Raw genomic sequence first — 19,335 nt, 5'->3', positions numbered from 1 at the left:
TCAGAGATCTGGAAAACACCCAGGTGAAGATAAAGAGAGGAATTCCAAACTGCAGATTATTACTTGTCATATATAATAAAGTTATTGGCACAAGTAGGAAAGTGTTTAACAAATGCATTCACTGGACAGCAGAAGTAGGAAGCAAGATTAGGAAGAGATGTTTAGACAAAGGAGCTCAAATAGCACATACACCTCTACCCCGCTATAACGCTGTCCTCGGAAGCCAAAAAATCTTACCGTGTTATAGGCGAAACCACGTTATATCGAACTTGCTTTGATCCACCAGAGTGCGCAGCCGTCCCTCACCCCCCTCCCCCGGGAGCACTGCTTTACCGCCTTATATCGGAATTCGTGTTATATCGGGTCGCATTATATCAGGGTAGAGGTGTACATTAGCAGACTTACTATAACACTTTTCAAGCTTGGTTCTCCACTGCCTTGCACGAGGCATGCCATATCTTACACCTGTGCAAAGTGGATGTAAAACACTACCATCATCATTTTTTAGTACTTCCTATCTATTTGGCATAGATGCAGGCAACAAGAGAAAGCATAAAGCACAGGAGACTCAGGTTATGAACTTGAGGGAGAACTCTGCTGAAAGTGTTAAAATTCTCTTTGATGGCTGATGTTCTGCTAACTCTCCTAAAGTGCCTGAAAATTTAGAAAACAAGACCCAGATTAGCAAGGTGTTTTACTTTAAGCACGTGAATAGTCCCACTGAGGCCAAGTCCTGTAAAATAAATATGCAAGAGGCTTCATGGGTTCAGGCTTTAGTGAAGCTTGGGGAGCTTAGGTGGTTCTCAAATGGCTGAACTCTCATTATTTCCTAATTTTATAACTATTCACTGCAAAATAAAACAAATTTTTTTTTCTACTGGCACCTCTTCTGTAGATTTCAGTGTGATTTTCCTGATGTCTTGGTACCATTCAAACAGCTCTTCCACTGTATCGGTTGCAAATTCAACAGGAGGATCTTCTGGATTCTTGGGTTCCAGTACGAAGACAAAAGCCTTGTCATGCTTCCCTTGTGGCATTTTCACTATTGGACAGCACAGTAACAGAGACATACAAAAAGTTATCAATTCTTTTAGTCTTAACTGCATGCTGTACGAGTGGTTGGTTCAATGTAGCAGACAGCCATACAGATTTCCACTATGATAAAATCTCTTGTCAGGCTGAATAGATAGCATCATCTTTCCTGCTCTAGGGGAAACAGCCCAAATAAAGAAGGAAAACCTAGGAATCCCACTACAAGCTCCAGAGGCTACGTACCGACATTGTATGTACTGAGGACCAATATGCCACGACACAGAGCTCCTAAGGGGTTGTCCTCAATAATCTGTGAAGAAACAATGGGTTTAATTTGATTCTCTTAATCTTTTCCCTTTTAATCAGTAATCACAGGATGCATAACAAAAATTAAACACAAAGTTAACCGCCTATAAATGCCCACAATGTCATAGAGAAACTGACGAAGACTCTTTTAAAAAGTTCATTTTTAGTGACACAATCTCTCATTATGGATGAAAGATGACTAGTGAGGCTAGGAATAACCCTGGTGAATCTGCGAGTCTTCAATTGGACTGGTTCACTGTTTTCCAACTTGCAGATGTTTGCCACTTGAATTCAGAAATCAAATGCAGTGTTTTGTAATGTAATAGTCAAAGCTACTGTTCTGGCATAATTGCTAATTTTTTAAGCTTTCCTTTACAATACCAGAAAGACCAAAGCATTCATATAAATTTCCCCACACACACCCAAGGGATCACTGATCTGAGGGTTCATCAAACATTTTATTTTAAAAAACCAAAAGGATTCATGCAATTTAATAACTGCCTACTCAGACTTTTGCTTTCATTTGTTAGATTAAATTGCTCTTTGTCTAAGACTCTGGAACACATTTTCCACATGCTTTTGGCAGGCACAGTTGGCTCAGTTATGTACTAGGTAACAGCGTATGAAAACAGCTAATTAGATTCATTTGTGCACCCTGTTTTCCCATTTGCAAATTAAGGGCTTATGTAGGGCACATAACTGTTCCACACATCTATCTGAAAATCTGACCATGTACAGTAACTCCTTACTTAACGTTGTCTCATCGCCGATCTATTAGAGAAGATACATATTTTAAGCTGCGCAATGTTTACTTATAACGTTGTTTGGCTGTGGGGGCTTGGAACCAAGGTTGGCTGGCAGCCCCCCTATCAACTTCCCTCCACACCCACCCTCAGCGCCTACCGCCCACCAGCGGCCCCAGAGGATCAGCAACTCTCCCCTCCCTCCCTGCCCACAGCAATCAGCTGTTTTGTGGTGTTCAGGAAGCTTGGAGGATGGGGAAGGAGCGAGGACATGGCATGCTCGGAGACAGGGGATGGAGAAGGGATGAGAAGTGGTGGGGCATGGGTGGAGCCTTGGGGCAAGAGGCGGAGTGGGTCTGATGCAGAGCCAGGGGTTGAGCACCCCCCAACACATTGGAAAGACTAGAAAGAGGAGCAGCTGGATGATCCATCCTCTTTCACACTCCAACTCCACCACCCAGCCAAGCTTCACAATCATCATTGCTGAGTACAGTATTGTTTAAAACTTATACTGTATATGTCTATAATGTCTTTTGTCTGGTGAAAAAGTTTCCCTGGAATCTAACCTCCTCTATTTATATTAATTCTTATGGGGAAATTGGATTCACTTAACATCATTTTGCTTAAAGTCGCATTTTTCAAGAACAAAACTACAACGTTAGGCAAGGAGTTACTGTATGCTAATCTTTAGCCTGCAGGGAATTGCTATGGCCTCCTTATAACGCATCCTATCAACAGCTCTCCCCAAATGCGGTTCCATATCGAATAACCTGCCAAGCACAACTAGTGGCATCAAGGACAGAAGAGAATTGTGACTGCACAGCCCCAAGGACAGCAAACACTATGTGTACTTTTCTACTCTGTGCTAAGACTGCATCATGCACAACATATAGTTATAATCCCATGAACGAGAGAAACCAGCTCAGTATGAAGAGGGCAGCATTGTGCTAATGGAAGACATGAACCAAACCCTGAATTCCTCACCTGGCTTTCAAGGTCTGCAAAGTTATCAGTTGACATGTCTTCAACATAATTAGATGGAAAATAATGTTGGACTTTTTCTCCATAGTCTCCTTTCCACCTGAAATTAAAAAAAAGAGACAACTGAAGACCTTCAAACACAGACCATTAATTAAGCAATAATCCTGAATAAATTGGTCATTAATCCCCAAGACCAGCTTGCTAGTTGGCCATTGCCAAAACAAAAGTGACGAAGTAGCTAAAGCGCTAACAAAGAGATCATTAATTGTGGTAGGTGATTTCAAAGGGATTGCAGCTGCAGTTAATGACTTAAGAACCTTCCCCTTCAGCACTAAATATGATTACGTGGTTGATTGCTTTGTGGAAACAAATAGAGTACGTTAGATTCCTAAGCATTCCAATCAATGCATAAGTCAGGTAGGAAAGAAAACTTGTGGGAGGATACTCAGAGGATGGAGATAACCTAAACCCATTTTGGTTTTCAAGGGGTGTTGTGCAAAGCCCGGAGAGGGATGCTGCACTGACACAGGGTTAGCCTTTGGAGGGTCTCCTGCAAGAAGTGGGTTTTTGGGAGGGATGTGAATGAGGAAAGGGAGCAGGCCTGACATTCTGAGATAGGGAGGCTGTATAAAGCATAGAATGTTGGTACGGGGGAAGGTACAGATATGAGAGTGGGAGAAAGCAATGAAGGGAGCACTGATGCTACAATAAAGGGTGAACATCAAAAGAATGTGGGTAGCAGGAAAAAAAAAAATCAAGCCATGCCATACTTGGAACCACTACTGCCAGCTGTTCCAGAGAGCACCACTGGTTTTCTTCATAGCAAGTTTTGCTATTCCCAGTGGAAGATTTTTCCCCTGCCCATTTCTCTACAAGGATACCACTTTCCTTTGAGGGCTAGCAATGCCACTACCTAGAAGAGACAGATGGGACTCCTTTCAGTTCCCATCAACCTCATTATTGGCTTGTCCACAATGCAGTTACCAAGTGATGCAAGTCATTCCCTCCTGGTAAAGATAGTGACCCCTGCCATCCCAGACAGCAAAGGATTGGACCTAGGACTCAAACCTGGATGTCACACAGCAATACAGAGTGCTATCCACAGGGTCACTCCTCTCAAAAGGTCTTTGATGGTTACCAAACACTTTACAGTACTTCTTCTCAAAAAGCCACGCAGGAACAATGTGTGTCAAGGTGGGATGCTGAGAAAAGTAAAAGGGGATTTTCTTTCTTCATCGACTCCTGGGATGTATAAGGAACAGCGGCTGGGTCAGAAGCAGAGATTTTTAAGAATCCCTGCACAAAGCTGAATTCATTTCCCCATCACATACACCCCATGCCGGCTCTTCTACAAGGAATCACTCTCCTTACCAGCCTTTTGTTTCCTTTGTGACGTTATGAATTAGGGCCCCTCTGCAGAAGCTCAGTTCATCATTTCTTTTAGCTTTATAGTCATATATGGCTTTCACTGTTCTCTGAGGCTTTAAAAGGAAATGAAATAAAGGGGTCAGAGAGAGGGACAGGTCACAAAATGATCAATAAATCCCTCAGAAGAAAAAAGAAATTAGATCTCTTTCTTTATTAGGCTTGGTAAGCTTAACTCTAAGGTTCCAGAGTGACATCTGCTGGCATAAGGGAGTTGCACTGTTTAACCAAGTACCAGAGAGGTAGTCGTGTTAGTCTAGATCTGTAAAAAGCGACAAAGAGTCCTGTGGCATTTTATAGACTAACAGACGTATTGGAGCATAAGCTTTTGTGGGTGAATACCCACTTTGCCACTGTTTAACCAGTATTCTTCAAACACCAGCCAAAAGAGAACTTCTTTTGTGGATGCATGGTTATATAACACAGAGAACCGTGAACTATCATCCCTGCTTACATACACCCAGATACAATCTGAGCCTCAAGGCTTGGGATGCAGTCTCGCTCTCTCTTCAGGGTATGCATCAGTCCTAACATCCCCTTCAAAACCTCATCAACACCACCACAGAATAATTTTTCATTAGGAAACCCAAGTTTCTATCAGGACAAGCAATTTCCTTATCTTGAATTTACTTCTACCGGAATTCTTTCACAGTAATTCACAAATCATTAGTCACAAAGAGAAAGAACTACAGCTGAATGTGCATTTACAGCCAAGATGGCTTTTGCAAGAGTTACAACTAAATATGTATTTACCATGCCATCTGTTTTTAAATGTTAAACAAATGCATAATAAAAGTAATTTTAAAAGTTCAGTGCTTTACAAAAAGTGTGCAAGACTGTCCATCTTCATTTGCATGCAAAACCCTGATCTGCACGAGTAATCATTTTTACTGGTGCATAAATGTAGGTTCAAATTTCCAGGCATATCCACACAAGCATGCATGTGAAATCAGGATCACCTAGGCACACTGAGAAGCCAGGTGCCCAATTTCTCATCTGGATAAGTAAATACTAGGTTTGCATATAGAAAATGCGTAGGTAAAATTTTGGAGGATGGGCTGAAAAAATTATACCCCTCTTGAGTTTTACCTCCCACCACAAGCCAGATACAAATATTGAAAGTACCAGAAAAATCAACACAAATTTTCTGACATCTTTTCAGACACCTACAGGAAGGTTAGTTTGAAAAATCACTTAACCATAAACGTACCACTGATGGGGTTATTTCGTTAGGCTCCACATACATCTTGACATCATAGAGCGAATTAATATCTTTCTCCTAAAAATGGAGAGGAAAAAACAGAGTCAAGGAAATATATTCTTAATCTACAAAAGGACTGTTCTACAGAGTAAGGGGCCCTCATGTGCTGTACACACGTATCTACAGTATCACTTCAGCAATTCAGAAACTGTGGCGCTGACCAAAGCTGGGAGCCCTGACTTCTGTTAGAGGCCCATTTCTATCACTAGCTCACCATGTAGCCTTGGGAAAGGCACAGGCAGGTTAAATGACTATCTTTGATCAAACAGTATTATGACCATACCACCTCACAGGAGTATTACTTAATTCATTAAATGCTTGTGAAGAACTTTGAATGCTGAGTGAGATTATTATGTGGAACTGAAAAAACTAGCAGTTGGTGCTATGGCTTTGGTTCTATAATCACTGCAGGTCTCCTAGCTTACATAAAGGGCTCTCTTTAATAGACAAAAAACTAAGCTGCAAAAAACTGCTTTGATGTAGGTGCTTACTCCTCCTCACCCACCAACCCCCGGCCCCACATTTGGAATTTTATCTCCTTCGTCTCCTACCATGGAGGAGGATGGTGTTTATCTTTCACTGAATCACTTCATTACAAAGGTAATCACTTGCCGTGCTGTAGCGCTCTAGCAGTTCCTCAGTCACAGGGTAACGCAGTTTCATCTTCCTATACAGCGTGTGCTTTTCATAGTAGGTCACCAGCTCGACTAAGCTTTCAAAATAGGCAGAGGTGCCCAGAACAAAGTGGCGGCCTTCTTGTCGAATTCTGAAGTGCTTCACTTTCCCCTCAGCTCTGTGGAATTAGTACAAGTGCTCTGATACTTTAAAAGTCACTGCGGCCTAATACAGTAAAACCTCACTTACCATGAACTGGATCATGAACTGACACGTTTTAAATGTATAACAAAGTTCTGCACTTTTCCAAAGCCTCATTTATCCAAATAAATTTCAGGTTCCCGCATTCAACTCACAAATAGAACAGATTCAGGAATTGTCTCACCCATCTCCAATATGTGAAGCATTGGAAATACCCTTATTTTTTTCCTGTTTTCATTTCCCCATTAACTCTCACACTTCAGACTCCTCTCAGCTTCACCAGTCATCTAGCCAAAAAGGATTTATCTGGACTAAGATTCTCTTCGGAAGCCTGTCACTGTCAATCACTTTTAAGTGACAAGAAGCAGTCTCCCCAGAAACAGTGGCTACTTTATCCCTACAATGCTCCTGATAGCCACTGCAATCTACTTTTAAAGGAAAATTTCCTATTCACTTAAGCAAAAATTTTGAATTTTTGGTAATCACTGTAAAAACCACCACCCAACCACTTTTTGATATATGGAGGATACCTACAAAATGTTCAAACCTATGAACTTTTCTGGCTATGAAGTGTTTTCATAAGGACACCACTGTATAGAATCCATAATGGACTTTAATACTCTATCTTCCCAATAGGAGAAAGATGAAACTAGAGCTCACTGCAGACTTGAGAAGTCTGGAAATCTTCAATGCAAAGTACATAAATAAGACAGCATGTATCTGCACTCCAAGACAATATTTTATACTGCATTAACAGACATGATTAAAGAAACTTAATATGATTCAAAATTGCAATAGAATATACTACAGTTCTTATAAACATACAGTTTCTCTTATTGAAACAGTTGTTTTAAAGCAGTTACCATTAGCAAGGATACTTAACAGCAGACAGATGGCAACTTTCATTTTTAGTGAGCTGCGTAATGTAACAGATGCTGAATGAATGAACCTCAAATTATTATGCAACTTAAGTAAGTTTCCTCTGGTCAGAGACCTGGGGTCTGTAGTGCTGATCTAGAACAGAAACTGCACTGGCATGCAATTTCACAGAAGCCAACAGAGGTCCACACGCACACTACAGTATGAGATATCCTGGGCCAAGTTTTTAGCCACACTCAAAATTGTCCACTCCATACGTGCACATATATTTTGCCCACGCATCCACTTATGTGTGCACATCAAGAAACTGTGCAGCTAACTACCCAAGCTGCAAGAGCAAACGCAGGTTTTATTCATGCAAAGGCTACAAGAGGAAGATTTGCATGTTCAAAACCAGAGAGCGTGAATAGCCCTATAAGTTGCACAGTCACATGTGTCTTTTCTTACCTGAATGTCATGGCAAATGAATCGGGCTCATCTCTCTTTCTAATCAGAAACGCTCCATCTCGAGGAATTCGCATCAACATGTCTTCTGCTTCTCCTCGACTTAGGTTACTGTAGTACCAACTACAGTAGAGGGAAAGAAAATGGACAAGCGATTACAAAGCTTGTCAAAGTGTCACTCAGTAAGAATAACTGGCGGTATTACTAGAATTATAGCTTGAGACATTACAAGATAAATTATACATTAGATTTTCCTCATCATGGCACATATGACAGCATCTTAAAGCAAAATACTGTAACACATCAGCTTATTTGGGGTGAAAACATCAGAACACCTTGTCTGCTTATAGTAATAAAACATAAATCAACTTGTCTCCATAGAACAGTGGCAGAGAATGCTGCTTTATCTGTTCATAACCAAATGCCAGAGTGGAGTCAGAGTTTTGACATGGAAGATTTTAAGGAAGAGTCCCGATATGGGCTAGAGAAAAACAGCAGACATTAGATACTTCCTTAGGACCAGATTCTGTCTCTCACAACTACTAGTCAAGATGAGTAACAATGGTAGAATCTGGCTCTGATTTCAGTGGAGCTAGAACAATTTACCTTAGTCGAGGCTCTCCACACAATAACGTAAAAACAAAAAACAGCTGAATCCTACAAGGCATCCTCAACTCACACTAACTTCAAAAGGTATCTCAGGATGTAGAGGACGGTACAGAATCAGGCCCCAGAACATGAAAACTGTCTAAAGTCATGGACATATGTTTTGCGCACAAAGTAATCTTTTTTTGATCTGTAGAGCAAACAATGGACCAAAAGTGCACATGGTGCATGAACAGTAACTTCTGAATTCCCCAAATTAGTTGCCAGACCACAGGCAACAACTCAACACCAAACCCTACTTGCTGAGTTATTTAAATTACCAAGCAAAGAAAGGGAGCTGGGAGAGGAAGGACTTGGTATCCTCTGGATGAATTACAGCTTTCCCTGTTTCTCTGAATTGCATACAGTTACCAATGAGCATCTACTTTACCACTAGCCCCCCATGAAGCCCAGAGTATAACCTGAATCTTTCATGGTTCTTAGTGTCCCTGGATGCATGAAATCAATGGCCATATATGACAACAAAAAGTTTCACACTTTAACATAACAACCCGAGCAATTCACTTCATCTGTACATACTCTTTAGTTTCATGAGGTTTGGGGTTAGGCACAGCATCAGTCAGACGCAGCTCAAACTCAGCACATCGCAAGTGGGCTTCCTTGTAGTGTTGAACGAGATCATAGATACTATCAAAGGTGAGGTTGTCGGTCAGGTAATATTTCATGGTATCTCCTTCACTATTAGAACGGATACGGCAATGCTGGACCCTACCTGATCTCCTTAAGAAACGAAGAGGGAGGAAAAAAAACAGTTAATAAAGACCGACGTTGAGGATGTTTTCTAACCTGCTCGTGGTTGATTCTAGTTTGTGAATTTATAAAGTCACAGCAAATCATGATGTTTCTTTAACAAATAATAAAATTGCTGGGAGTTGTTCTTTTCAACCTACAGAGTTTTAAACGTACCAATATGCATCGCTGTAGAATTAGCACAGAAGGCTCTCTCACCAGTAGCTCTATCTGATATATTGTTACTTACAACTCCAGACTGGGAAAAATTAGGCAAAATCTTCCATTTTTTTCCCCTACAGGGACACCCTCTTTTATCAACAAGATCAAACTCTGTCAATGGAAATGAACTTGGGAAACTACCTGCTCAGCTTGGAAACGGATGATATACACCAGTGCAAATGAGATCCAATTTTGGCCCACATACTGAAGAAATATTGTAACAAACTCTTCATGCTCCTATAGCTTTAGAGGAGTGGAAGATTAGACCAATTACCTATTCCAATCAATGAACATAACCCCAAATGGAGCCCAATCGTGCCTAGCAGCGTTAGACTAAATTGCACCTTAATCCAAAAAGTGTGATCTTTCCACAACTGCACTAAATCCCCCATTCCTACTTCCTCCCATAGCAGCTGTAAAATCATATTTTCTAAAAAAATATATTCTTATGCAATATAGTAGAATAAACACCACCAGTACCAAAAAAAACAACTATACCAGAATGACAGGGTGTAATCATTAGGGAAAGTTTCACTTTCCCTAACTAGGAAGGTTCCATCCTTGCCACCCATTTCAGCACAGTACTCCTGGAGCAGCCTCTCAGCAGTTGTTCTCCCCTCTTTCATTTTCCCATGGAACCATTTCTCGTTGCAGTGCAACTCTGTGCGTTTCACGTCCTAGATCACATGAGAAGAGTTTCCGTTTTACCATGACAATAAATGGTTCTGTCTCAGTTAAACAGACTTCTACAATGGCAGGTCAATTTTCTAGCTTCCCTGAACTTTCAATACCCTCAAAAAAAAAAAGAATGTCTAAAATCTGAAGTATGGTTTGCTATCAAATGAAAACAAACTTGGGCATGTGCTGTGAGAGGTTAGGGCTGCTGTGCACCTTTTCTTAATATTCCTCAAAAAGTTCTGTATCATGATTTTCATATTCCCCCTTCCTCAGTATGGAGAGGTTTATTATGGTTGTAATGCGCATTCAGGTAAGTCAGATCACTTTTCAGGTTGCTCACAGTCAAAAGATTTTCACCTTCCTAGACTTGTGCAAGTAGTTATGATCTGTGGCCAGAATCTTAAAGAACATACTCTTCTAGATCAGAGAGTCTTCTATTTTAGGATTTTTTGACAAGAGGATTTTAGCTAATCACAGCACTGAATAATCATATGAGACCCTCCCATCATTTAACCTGCATGAACAGGTGATCTGGCTTGCATGTGGCTGAACTGTGCATCCAGATGTTAGTGATGAAAGAGCCCACATGCAAACTTCCACGTTGACAGGTGGAAGCCAGGTTGAGGCATCGCTGAAATTCTAGCCCTTACTGAGTCCTGTGCCTCAGCTTTAACGTCTCTAAAATGGGGATAATAATTGCTCATCTCTGAAAGACCTTTGGATGACAAGTGCTATTACAGAGGTGTGCTGTTGCGCCTCAAAGATTGGGAGAGCAGTGGAATACGTACAGCAGTGAGGCCAGCTACCTAGTAAAGAAACTTGTCTAACTTATTTAGAGATCAAAGATAATTTTAAATGGCCCGCTCTCCCATGGTACCACTACTTTCAAGATAGGTATTATGTTTCTCAACTTTCTAGTAAAGTTGTCTACATAGAAAGATAACTTTAGTAGAAGCAATGGCATCTGGTCAATTAGGAAACAAAAACGTTATAATTAATTTATATCAATCTTTGCAGCCCTGGAGCTGCCACGGCAGGGAGAGGCACCTCTCACCTGGCCTCCAGCCCAGGTGCTGCTGCGGGGAGAGAGGGCTGGGGGGAGTCCTCTCTCCCCGCTGCATGCCCGGGGCAGTCTGCACTCCAAACCCCTCATCCCCATCCCCAGCCCCACCCCAGAGCCCATATCCCCAGCCAGAGCCCTCGCCTCCCTGCACTCCAACCCTCTGCCTAGGCCCTGAGTCCCCTCCAACACCCCTGCCACACATCACCTCCATATTGGTACACATAACAAAATTCATTCCGCACATGCAGTGAAAAATTAGAGGGAACATTGCCAGTCGCTAGAGAGTATGGGGATGCAATCCATAACCAGATATCACAAACCTGTTGGATATTTATTCCCAAATGATCCTTTGAAAATTCTCCTGGGGATTTCTAGTGGAAATGATCGCACAAAAGGAAATGAAGAATTAACCTCTCTTTTGTTAGTAGCTGTATGGCTATCGGCAATCGCTCATTGGAAAAGAAAGTCAATCTTACCATAAAAGAATGGTTAAAACAAATGAGAGGTTGTTGCTATGGGAAAATTAAAAGATTGATTGTGAACCCAGGAAAATAAACAAAATACTTAGATATTTGGTTCTCTCTTATTAAATACTCCGGCAAAGCAGATTCACCAGCAAACAAACCAGAACAAGTGTCTAATTGTTTTGAATATTAACAGTTGGTAGTCATGCTTGGTCTGTTAAATACACACAATCAGATATTTCACACAGTTTAATAAAATCACTAGAAACTACATGTCATAAGTGTTATAATGATGCTCATTCTAAAATACGGTAACACCCTGCTAGAGAGATCTGATGATTATATTCCTGTGTAATGCCTCTTAAAACAAAAGCTCACCGTTGTAATGATTAGTGTTTTGTTTCTGATATTTACACAGTAAGGATTTCTAAACCCATTAATGCTTCCTAAATAAACAGTAAAAAGAAAAAAAAAAGGCGTGCTATGTTATGTGTCATTATTTAATGAATCATCTTTTGTTTAGTCCTAGAATAGGAATAATATCCTGGCAGATGAATATACTGACAATAAAGCATTTGATATTTGTTAAACACACCTGTTTCAGCACTAAACTGCCCACAAGCCACTTCATTGTCTTGCATGCTCATCTACACTGGAAGTTAACCATGCAGTAAAGATGCTTTGTTTTACAGAAAACTGGGTTATAAAAGTGCTTAATAAAGACCCACATTTTCATTAAGTGATATTTGCAGGTGCACCCAATTATCTGACACAGACTCTCCACTGAACAATTGTACAGGCAAATGTTTTGTGAGTGCAAAGAAATGCATTTGTAAACATGGCAGGGGCAGTTTAAGAGGATGAATTTGACCTTAAATGTTAAAAAGCTTGATGTAAAACTCATCTCCCTTTGGTTTTATATTAAAGGGAGAAAATAATCTTATTATTCTCTTGATGTGAGCATGTAATTCCCATTGGCCGAGAGATAAGGAAGAATGGCACTCCTTCAGACAGTGTAATTCTTCTTTATATACCAGGAGTGGCCAAACTTACTGACCCTCAGAGCCCCGTAAGACAATCTTCAAAAGTTCAAGAGCAGGGGCACCCCTGCCAAGGCTTGGGGCTTCAGCTCCATGGGAGGTGCCTGCCAGGACTCTGGGCTTCAGCCCCTCTCTGCACACGGCAGAAGCCCCTACACCCTCCTCTGCACTGCAAGGCAGAGGTCCGGAGCTTACCTCCTCCCTCCCCCGTGTGGTAGGTAATCACCTTTAATGAATCATCATCAGCGTTCTGTTCTATAGCATCACTGAATGAGAGCTTTTCATCTGCTATGGCACAATAGTGCCGAGTCCATGCCTAGAACACAAAGACTAAGTGTTAGAACTGTTAACAACAGAAGAAGATAACACTATCCATAAAATTAAAAAGAGATAAAAATAGAACTACTAATCACCACCAAGAAACTGTAACAATAAATAGTAATTTAACAACATAACATCTTACGCAGTGTCTTTTCCAGACTCACTTCGGGTCACCTAGGAGCAAATATTTTTCCCTATTGCTGTTGAGAATGCTCATTTAAATCTCAAACACCAAAGAAATTAAAAAACCTTGCAACAAACTGCAGCAAACATCTAGGAAATAATACCTGTTCTATCGTATCCCACATGTAGAGTTCTCCTTGTTGCTTTTTCTCCTCTTTCTTGTCTTCTGGGTTTGTATCTACGTCTCCCTTTGGTCCCAATTTTTTATGCTAAAAAATATAAATAAAAATCATATGTAAGCCTGGTCACATCACCTTGGCACATCTTGGTAATATTATCTGATGCCTCCCTCCTCTCAAGCTTTTCTCCTTTGAGAGTGGAGGCTATATGCGGTCTTAAACATTAGGGGCAGTTTTCCGCACTGACTGCAACTTTAACCTGAGGGTTTGTCTGCATGGTAAGTTAGCGTGCACCAAGCCAGCATGTGAATCGACAGTGCACCAGCCTGTCACACACTGGACGTTGCTACAATGCAATAAGAACTACACACTAGGGCTTGCACTGCGCTGTAGCAATGTCCACACAGAGTCATTAGGGTTCAGCATGCTGATGTGCTGTAGATTTACACCCTGGCAGTAGCTTGCCACATAGACAAGCCGAGTGCTCCTCTAACTTCCTGACAGCAAGCTTCAGATGAGGGAGACAGAGGAGCAATTACTCTGATCAGAGTCCACAATTCATTAGAAGAGACAGAAAGTTAAATGACCTTCATGTGGTAAGGAAGGAATGAAGATAAAAGAGGAATAGTTGTCAGGCCTCAAGATGAAGAGAAAAAGAACATGAGTAAAAGGAGAGAAACTAAGGAGGAAATAGGAAAAGGATTATAAGAAGGAAACAGGTGATTATTTCTCAATGTGACCAAATCCTGCTTGCTTCCCATAGGGATATAAAGCCTTAACCTCTTTAGCACTACTACGATTGTATTGTGCAAGGGGTAAAAGAAGCAACCACAGACATAGAACATCAGGGTTGGAAGGGACCTCAGAAGGTCATCTAGTCCAACCCCCTGCTCAAAGCAGGACCAATCCCCTGACAGATTTTTGTCCCAGATCCCTAAATGGCCCCCTCAAGGATTGAACTCTCAACCCTGGGTTTAGTAGACCAATGCTCAAACCACTGAGCTATCCCTTCCCCCCAAGTGCATGCCATAGCGAAGTGCTCCATGGAAGATCTCTCTACAGCAGTGGGGGGGGGGGGGGTAACCAGGAGGATGAAGATGGGGACTCAGGCATGATAAGGGCACTTTAAGGGCACAGCCAGTGCACCTGTAATTACAAAATCCCACCTACTGGAAGCAAAGGGGCCACATGAGTGCTCAGAGATGGGGGAGGAAGAGGATTCTTGTTTCACAAATATAGACATGAAGCTTTTTATTTTTCAGTGGACCAAGTTTTGGCTGATGGAAAGTACATACAAAGCATATTCCAGTACCCTGGAGAAGAGGGTTTTCAGCTCGTGTGTAATTCCAACTATGATATATGGAACAAAATCCTCAGCTATAATAAAAAAAAGATGCAGCAAAGGTTTAGAACATCCCAGTGTGACATGGAGATATATAGTAAAAGGACAAAACAGGACCGAACAAAGAGAAAACAAAGTGAAGATACAACCAATGTGATTGATACTCCAGAGAAGGTTAAACAGAAGAAATGGCAACAGATGGGATATTTTATGACAGGAGGTTCCGAAAGAGGAACCAGACAGGGCATATGATGCATAGCAAAGTAGACAGGAAGGGTTCTTACTAGAGCTTGGCAAAACGAATTGACCATCATTTTCTCAGCAAAATAAATGTAGATTTGATAACACTGAAATGTTTCATGAATTTGTGTTGACTTTGCCAAATTGTTTCAGTTGGGGAAAAAAAATCTGAGAAAAAAAATCAAAATGTTTCATTTTGAGATTTGTTTAGAAACAAAATGTTTCAATTTTCTGGTTCAAATTTACTTAATTTCAGAATTTCCTTTAATTTTATTTTTAAAAAATCAAAATCATTCAAAATGGTTTAAATCAAAATGAAACACTTCAATTTTGTTGAAATGAAAATGTTTTATTAGGCACAAAAATATTTTTTTCAACTTTTCAATTTGCTGGGGAAAAAAAATTTGCCTTCACAAAAAAATTGTTTTCAATTCAACCCATATTTTTGTCCCCCAGAACTGCCAGTGATCTGAAAAATCTGTTATTCACTGAGCTCTACTTCTACCCTCAGTTTCTCATTTCAGGACAGTGATGGTCATTTTTGTAATTACATTTTGCCATATATTTATTCTTTAAAATAGATTAACGGTGTTTGCATTAAAACCACTTGCTTTCAAATATTCTAGTATCCAGATCCAGTCTGAAAGAACAGCAGCAAGTCTCCAAGCTTGTCTAAACAGTGCATTAGTCTGCACTGGTGAGGTGTAAAATCTAGTGTGCACTAGCACGTTGCATGTGAATCCAGCTGGCACGCACATTAACATAGTACTGTTTGAAATAGAACTATATTAACGTGCACTAGGGAATACTTAACACACACCAGCAGGGTCCACACAGGCCAGTTACTGCCTGACACACTAGTGCACACTAGAATTCACCCCTCTCTCGTATAGACTAATGCACCGTGCAGACTAGTCCTGAGTCATGGGCCACACCTCTCTTCTACACATCCAATAGCAATAGCTGAAATTGCAAATCATTACATTTCAAATACCTAAATAATAGATAAACCCAGGTTCAAATTCTCATACATCTGGTTAGTCCTTCTGAGATAAACTGAGTTCCGTGAGGTTCCCTGGGTCAGTCCTTCAGATAAACCCTTAAAAATCAACACTGAAGATCTCACTGGCATTTTTCTTCAGAGTGAGAGTTTACATGAATGTTCACAGACAAAACACACTGAAGGGAAATCTGAGTCATGGGCCAAAGCTCATTGCAAACTAGTGACCTGTGTTTGGGGATTCTTTGAGGCACTCTCAAGATAGGAAGTTGTCTGATGAAACTTTTCTCTTGCGCAGGTTTTACTGCAGTTTGCAAACCACTTTGGAATCTGTAGGGACAATGGTGCTATAGATACAGATTATTATGGCTACATGCAAGCAATTTCTCTTCCATGCTTTATATGGTCACAAAGTGTAAGGATTCACAGATAAGATCTAAACTTATAGATCAGAATGCTCTACTTTGTGCTCCTTTGTGACTCACAATGGAATGCCCTGCTGCCATTTACATGCATTTCCACGTACTGTATTTGCACTGAATGTGTCTTTTGTCTACAATTTTAGAATCTATGTTATTGTTTTCTAATAGGAGCTGTAAGGCAGAAGCCTTGATCAACCACAGTCGTCATTATTATTTTATTTTATGTGAAAACATGGTGAGTTTGTCCCAGTGTTCTTGCCAAAGTCCAGCTTTCTAATTTTCTGAAAACTCTGCTGCAGTTTTAACTGGAGAAGCTGTTCTTCTACTTACCTGAGTAAACACTGCTGTGCGGTACTGTTGGATCAAAATTTCTGCTGAGTTCCACTAGGTGGACTGAATGATTCTAAGAATAACTGATTCCTATTATTAAGGGAAACCTCCATTTTTCAAAGTTGCAACCTAAATTGCATATGTAAATCACATCCTTTACTCTTTTTGTGTGCCAGAGTGTTGATTTGCCTTTGCAATTTATAGAAGTGGCATCTTTTGAAAATTCAGTCTGTAAAGTGCTTTGTGATCCATTAGAATGAAATATTAATGTGATTTTCCATTCAAAAGAACACTTAACATTTTTAAGCACAATGTTATTGTGCAGAAGGTCTATGATGAGCCTCTGTAGCAGTGAACCTCACTGAAATTTAATGGTGACATTTTAGAGGCTGAAAGGTTTGCTGGGAGATCTTTAGGAAAGACATTTCTTCGGGCACTTGAAACAGCAACATTAATAGCAAAGAAAGCCAATAGCAAGCAATTTAGTATGTATTTTAATAAAACTCAGTAAAATGTTGCCAAATGATAGTCATGTGCACTTGGCAGCATGTACCCTCTTCAAGCCCAAAGCAGCCCCAAATGCTTTACAATTAAACCAATACTATGCAATCAGAGGCATGAATCTGTTAAGAGACTTTGTCCAAGGCCATACAGTGTCTAAGCAGCTAAGCCAGGCATCCTGGCTCCCACTCTCCAGTTCTAACTACTAAAACACACAGGGGACTCTTAGTAAAGGAAACATGCCTTGATGATGAATTTTTCTTTCAGCTGGATTGGCGACGGCAGCTGATCTGCACTGACTTCAATTGGTTTCATTAGGAGTTGGTTCCCAAACACCTCCTTGAATACTTTGGCCATGTGGCGCTGCTGTTCCACACTGCAGTGCTCTTCAATTGACAGGATCACTGGGAACCTTGGTACAAGAGAACAGAAAGGCAGAGGCAGCATTCAATTCCTGCTTCTGAAAAAGCCAGGGAAGGGGGGAAAAAATATCCAAAGCAAACTGAGGACTGAGTGGCTCTGGGGAAAGGCTGCAGATGTGCAATCACTGGATCACACCACCACCACCACCAAACATGAGCAGTGTGAGGAAGTGTCAGTGCATTCCTCAATACATTCACTATGCTGATGGTTTGACATGTCTGAAGGACTGGGACCCCCGTGTGCACTGTACATGGTTATCTGAATGTCTGATCATAGTGAGGATACCCATGCAGCTCAGTTAGCCAACTGCAACAAAGAGGCTTGGAACACCTTGAATATTAAGACGCCTTTTCTTCATTATTGAGCTCCCAAAAATGAAGTGTTTCCAAGCAAAATAACAATGTGCCAGATTGTGGCAACTGAGTACAGGCTCAGACTCATGTAGACGGCAACAACCCCAGTGGGAGCTTTGAGAGGTGTGTCAATTCTTAGCCTGTCCCATCCCCAAGAGGTTCTCTCCATATGTTCTCTCCTCTACAGCCAGCCAGTTACCTTGCACGGCGAGGAGTAAAGGAGCCTGCAGCCCCAAATCCTTCCTGCCAACAGGCAATACTTTTCCTTTTAAAAGGCGTTTTAACGAAGGGCCTGAAGAGGAGAGCTGAGACACTGCTGCAGCCCATGTTATCACTGCAGGAAGCATGAGCAGGGATTCCCCATCTCCTCAGCTGCAACCTCATCTACAATGGTAAGTTTGGGGCTGTGAGCTTCCTTCTCTCTGATGCTCTGCTCTCCAATTCTAGTATTTTTAAAAATCACATTTATTAAAGTTTTACAGCCGCAAACTCATCTTTACAGACAAGCTGGGAGATGGGGAGACTGTTGGGGCATTTCCTACCTACCCGAGCAGCATCCTGACATTTTGTGGGCCTTTTCTTGAAAATAGGATCTATTAAGATCTAAAACTCTTGGTGATTTACAAAAAAAAACAAAAAAACAAACACACAAACAATCACATTAGGGAAAAGACAGGCATCTTGGCCTTTTCAATTAACCAAACATGAAAGGTTCCTTTTCTCCTGAGGAAAGCTCTAAAATCTTCTAAACCAAGTTTATACATTAACAAAAACCCACTCTGATGTGACAAATGCATGATCCTTGATTGCCTGCACCACGTCATCGAATTTGATTTTTGTTGTCCGTGTCCATCCATGATAAATGATCGGCTTCCCGTCAGGACCATCCCAACAGTCCACTAGTGCAGACAATAGAAGAAATAAGAGGCCATCTAAATAACTCCAATATACAGAATACAACACACATACTTTTATGTTATATTAAAATGATTTGCTAAGTAGATTTATATCCCTCACAGAGGAGATTAAGTTTGCATAAAGTAATGGTAATAAAAAAAAATAGAATATGGAGGTTCTAAAAGCACACACAGCTAGGAACAGAAAAGTACGAGTTTAGGCAGCTGAATTCTGGGTTTACTAGTGTCCACCAGAGTTTAAAGTGGCAATATGCTGCTCCAAGAGCAGCACCTATCCTAGATGTACTGGAGAAGGGCACACTGGGGCTTAACCAATTAATTTGTTCATTCTGGTAGCTTCATCTCTGGTGTACACAGTGGAATAGGTTTTAAAAGAGCTGCTTGAATTTTAGTGTTTCAAAGGAATAAAAGAAAAGCAAGCGAGCAGGGAAATGA

General features: G+C 40.9%; 1 protein-coding gene across 1 annotated transcript in view; it reads right to left on the bottom strand.

The window, feature by feature from the left end:
- Positions 1-19,335, bottom strand: part of PLCG2 (phospholipase C gamma 2) — a 93,181-nt gene that overhangs the window by 21,267 nt on the left and 52,579 nt on the right. The window contains exons 13-25 of the mRNA XM_030581310.1: positions 18,762-18,882; positions 17,451-17,619; positions 13,358-13,462; positions 12,976-13,065; positions 10,003-10,181; positions 9,073-9,273; positions 7,891-8,010; positions 6,361-6,541; positions 5,698-5,766; positions 4,434-4,543; positions 3,066-3,162; positions 1,276-1,342; positions 885-1,042 (exon numbers count right to left, since the gene is read on the bottom strand). Coding sequence (XP_030437170.1) covers positions 885-1,042; positions 1,276-1,342; positions 3,066-3,162; positions 4,434-4,543; positions 5,698-5,766; positions 6,361-6,541; positions 7,891-8,010; positions 9,073-9,273; positions 10,003-10,181; positions 12,976-13,065; positions 13,358-13,462; positions 17,451-17,619; positions 18,762-18,882 — 1,667 coding nt within the window. The remainder of the gene's footprint in view (positions 1-884; positions 1,043-1,275; positions 1,343-3,065; positions 3,163-4,433; positions 4,544-5,697; positions 5,767-6,360; positions 6,542-7,890; positions 8,011-9,072; positions 9,274-10,002; positions 10,182-12,975; positions 13,066-13,357; positions 13,463-17,450; positions 17,620-18,761; positions 18,883-19,335) is intronic.

The sequence above is a fragment of the Gopherus evgoodei genome, chromosome 12 (genome assembly GCF_007399415.2).
Source record: "Gopherus evgoodei ecotype Sinaloan lineage chromosome 12, rGopEvg1_v1.p, whole genome shotgun sequence".
Lineage (NCBI taxonomy): Eukaryota > Metazoa > Chordata > Testudines > Testudinidae > Gopherus > Gopherus evgoodei.
The sequence above is the reverse complement of the archived record's forward strand: the minus strand, read 5'-3'. Positions and strand labels throughout refer to the sequence as shown.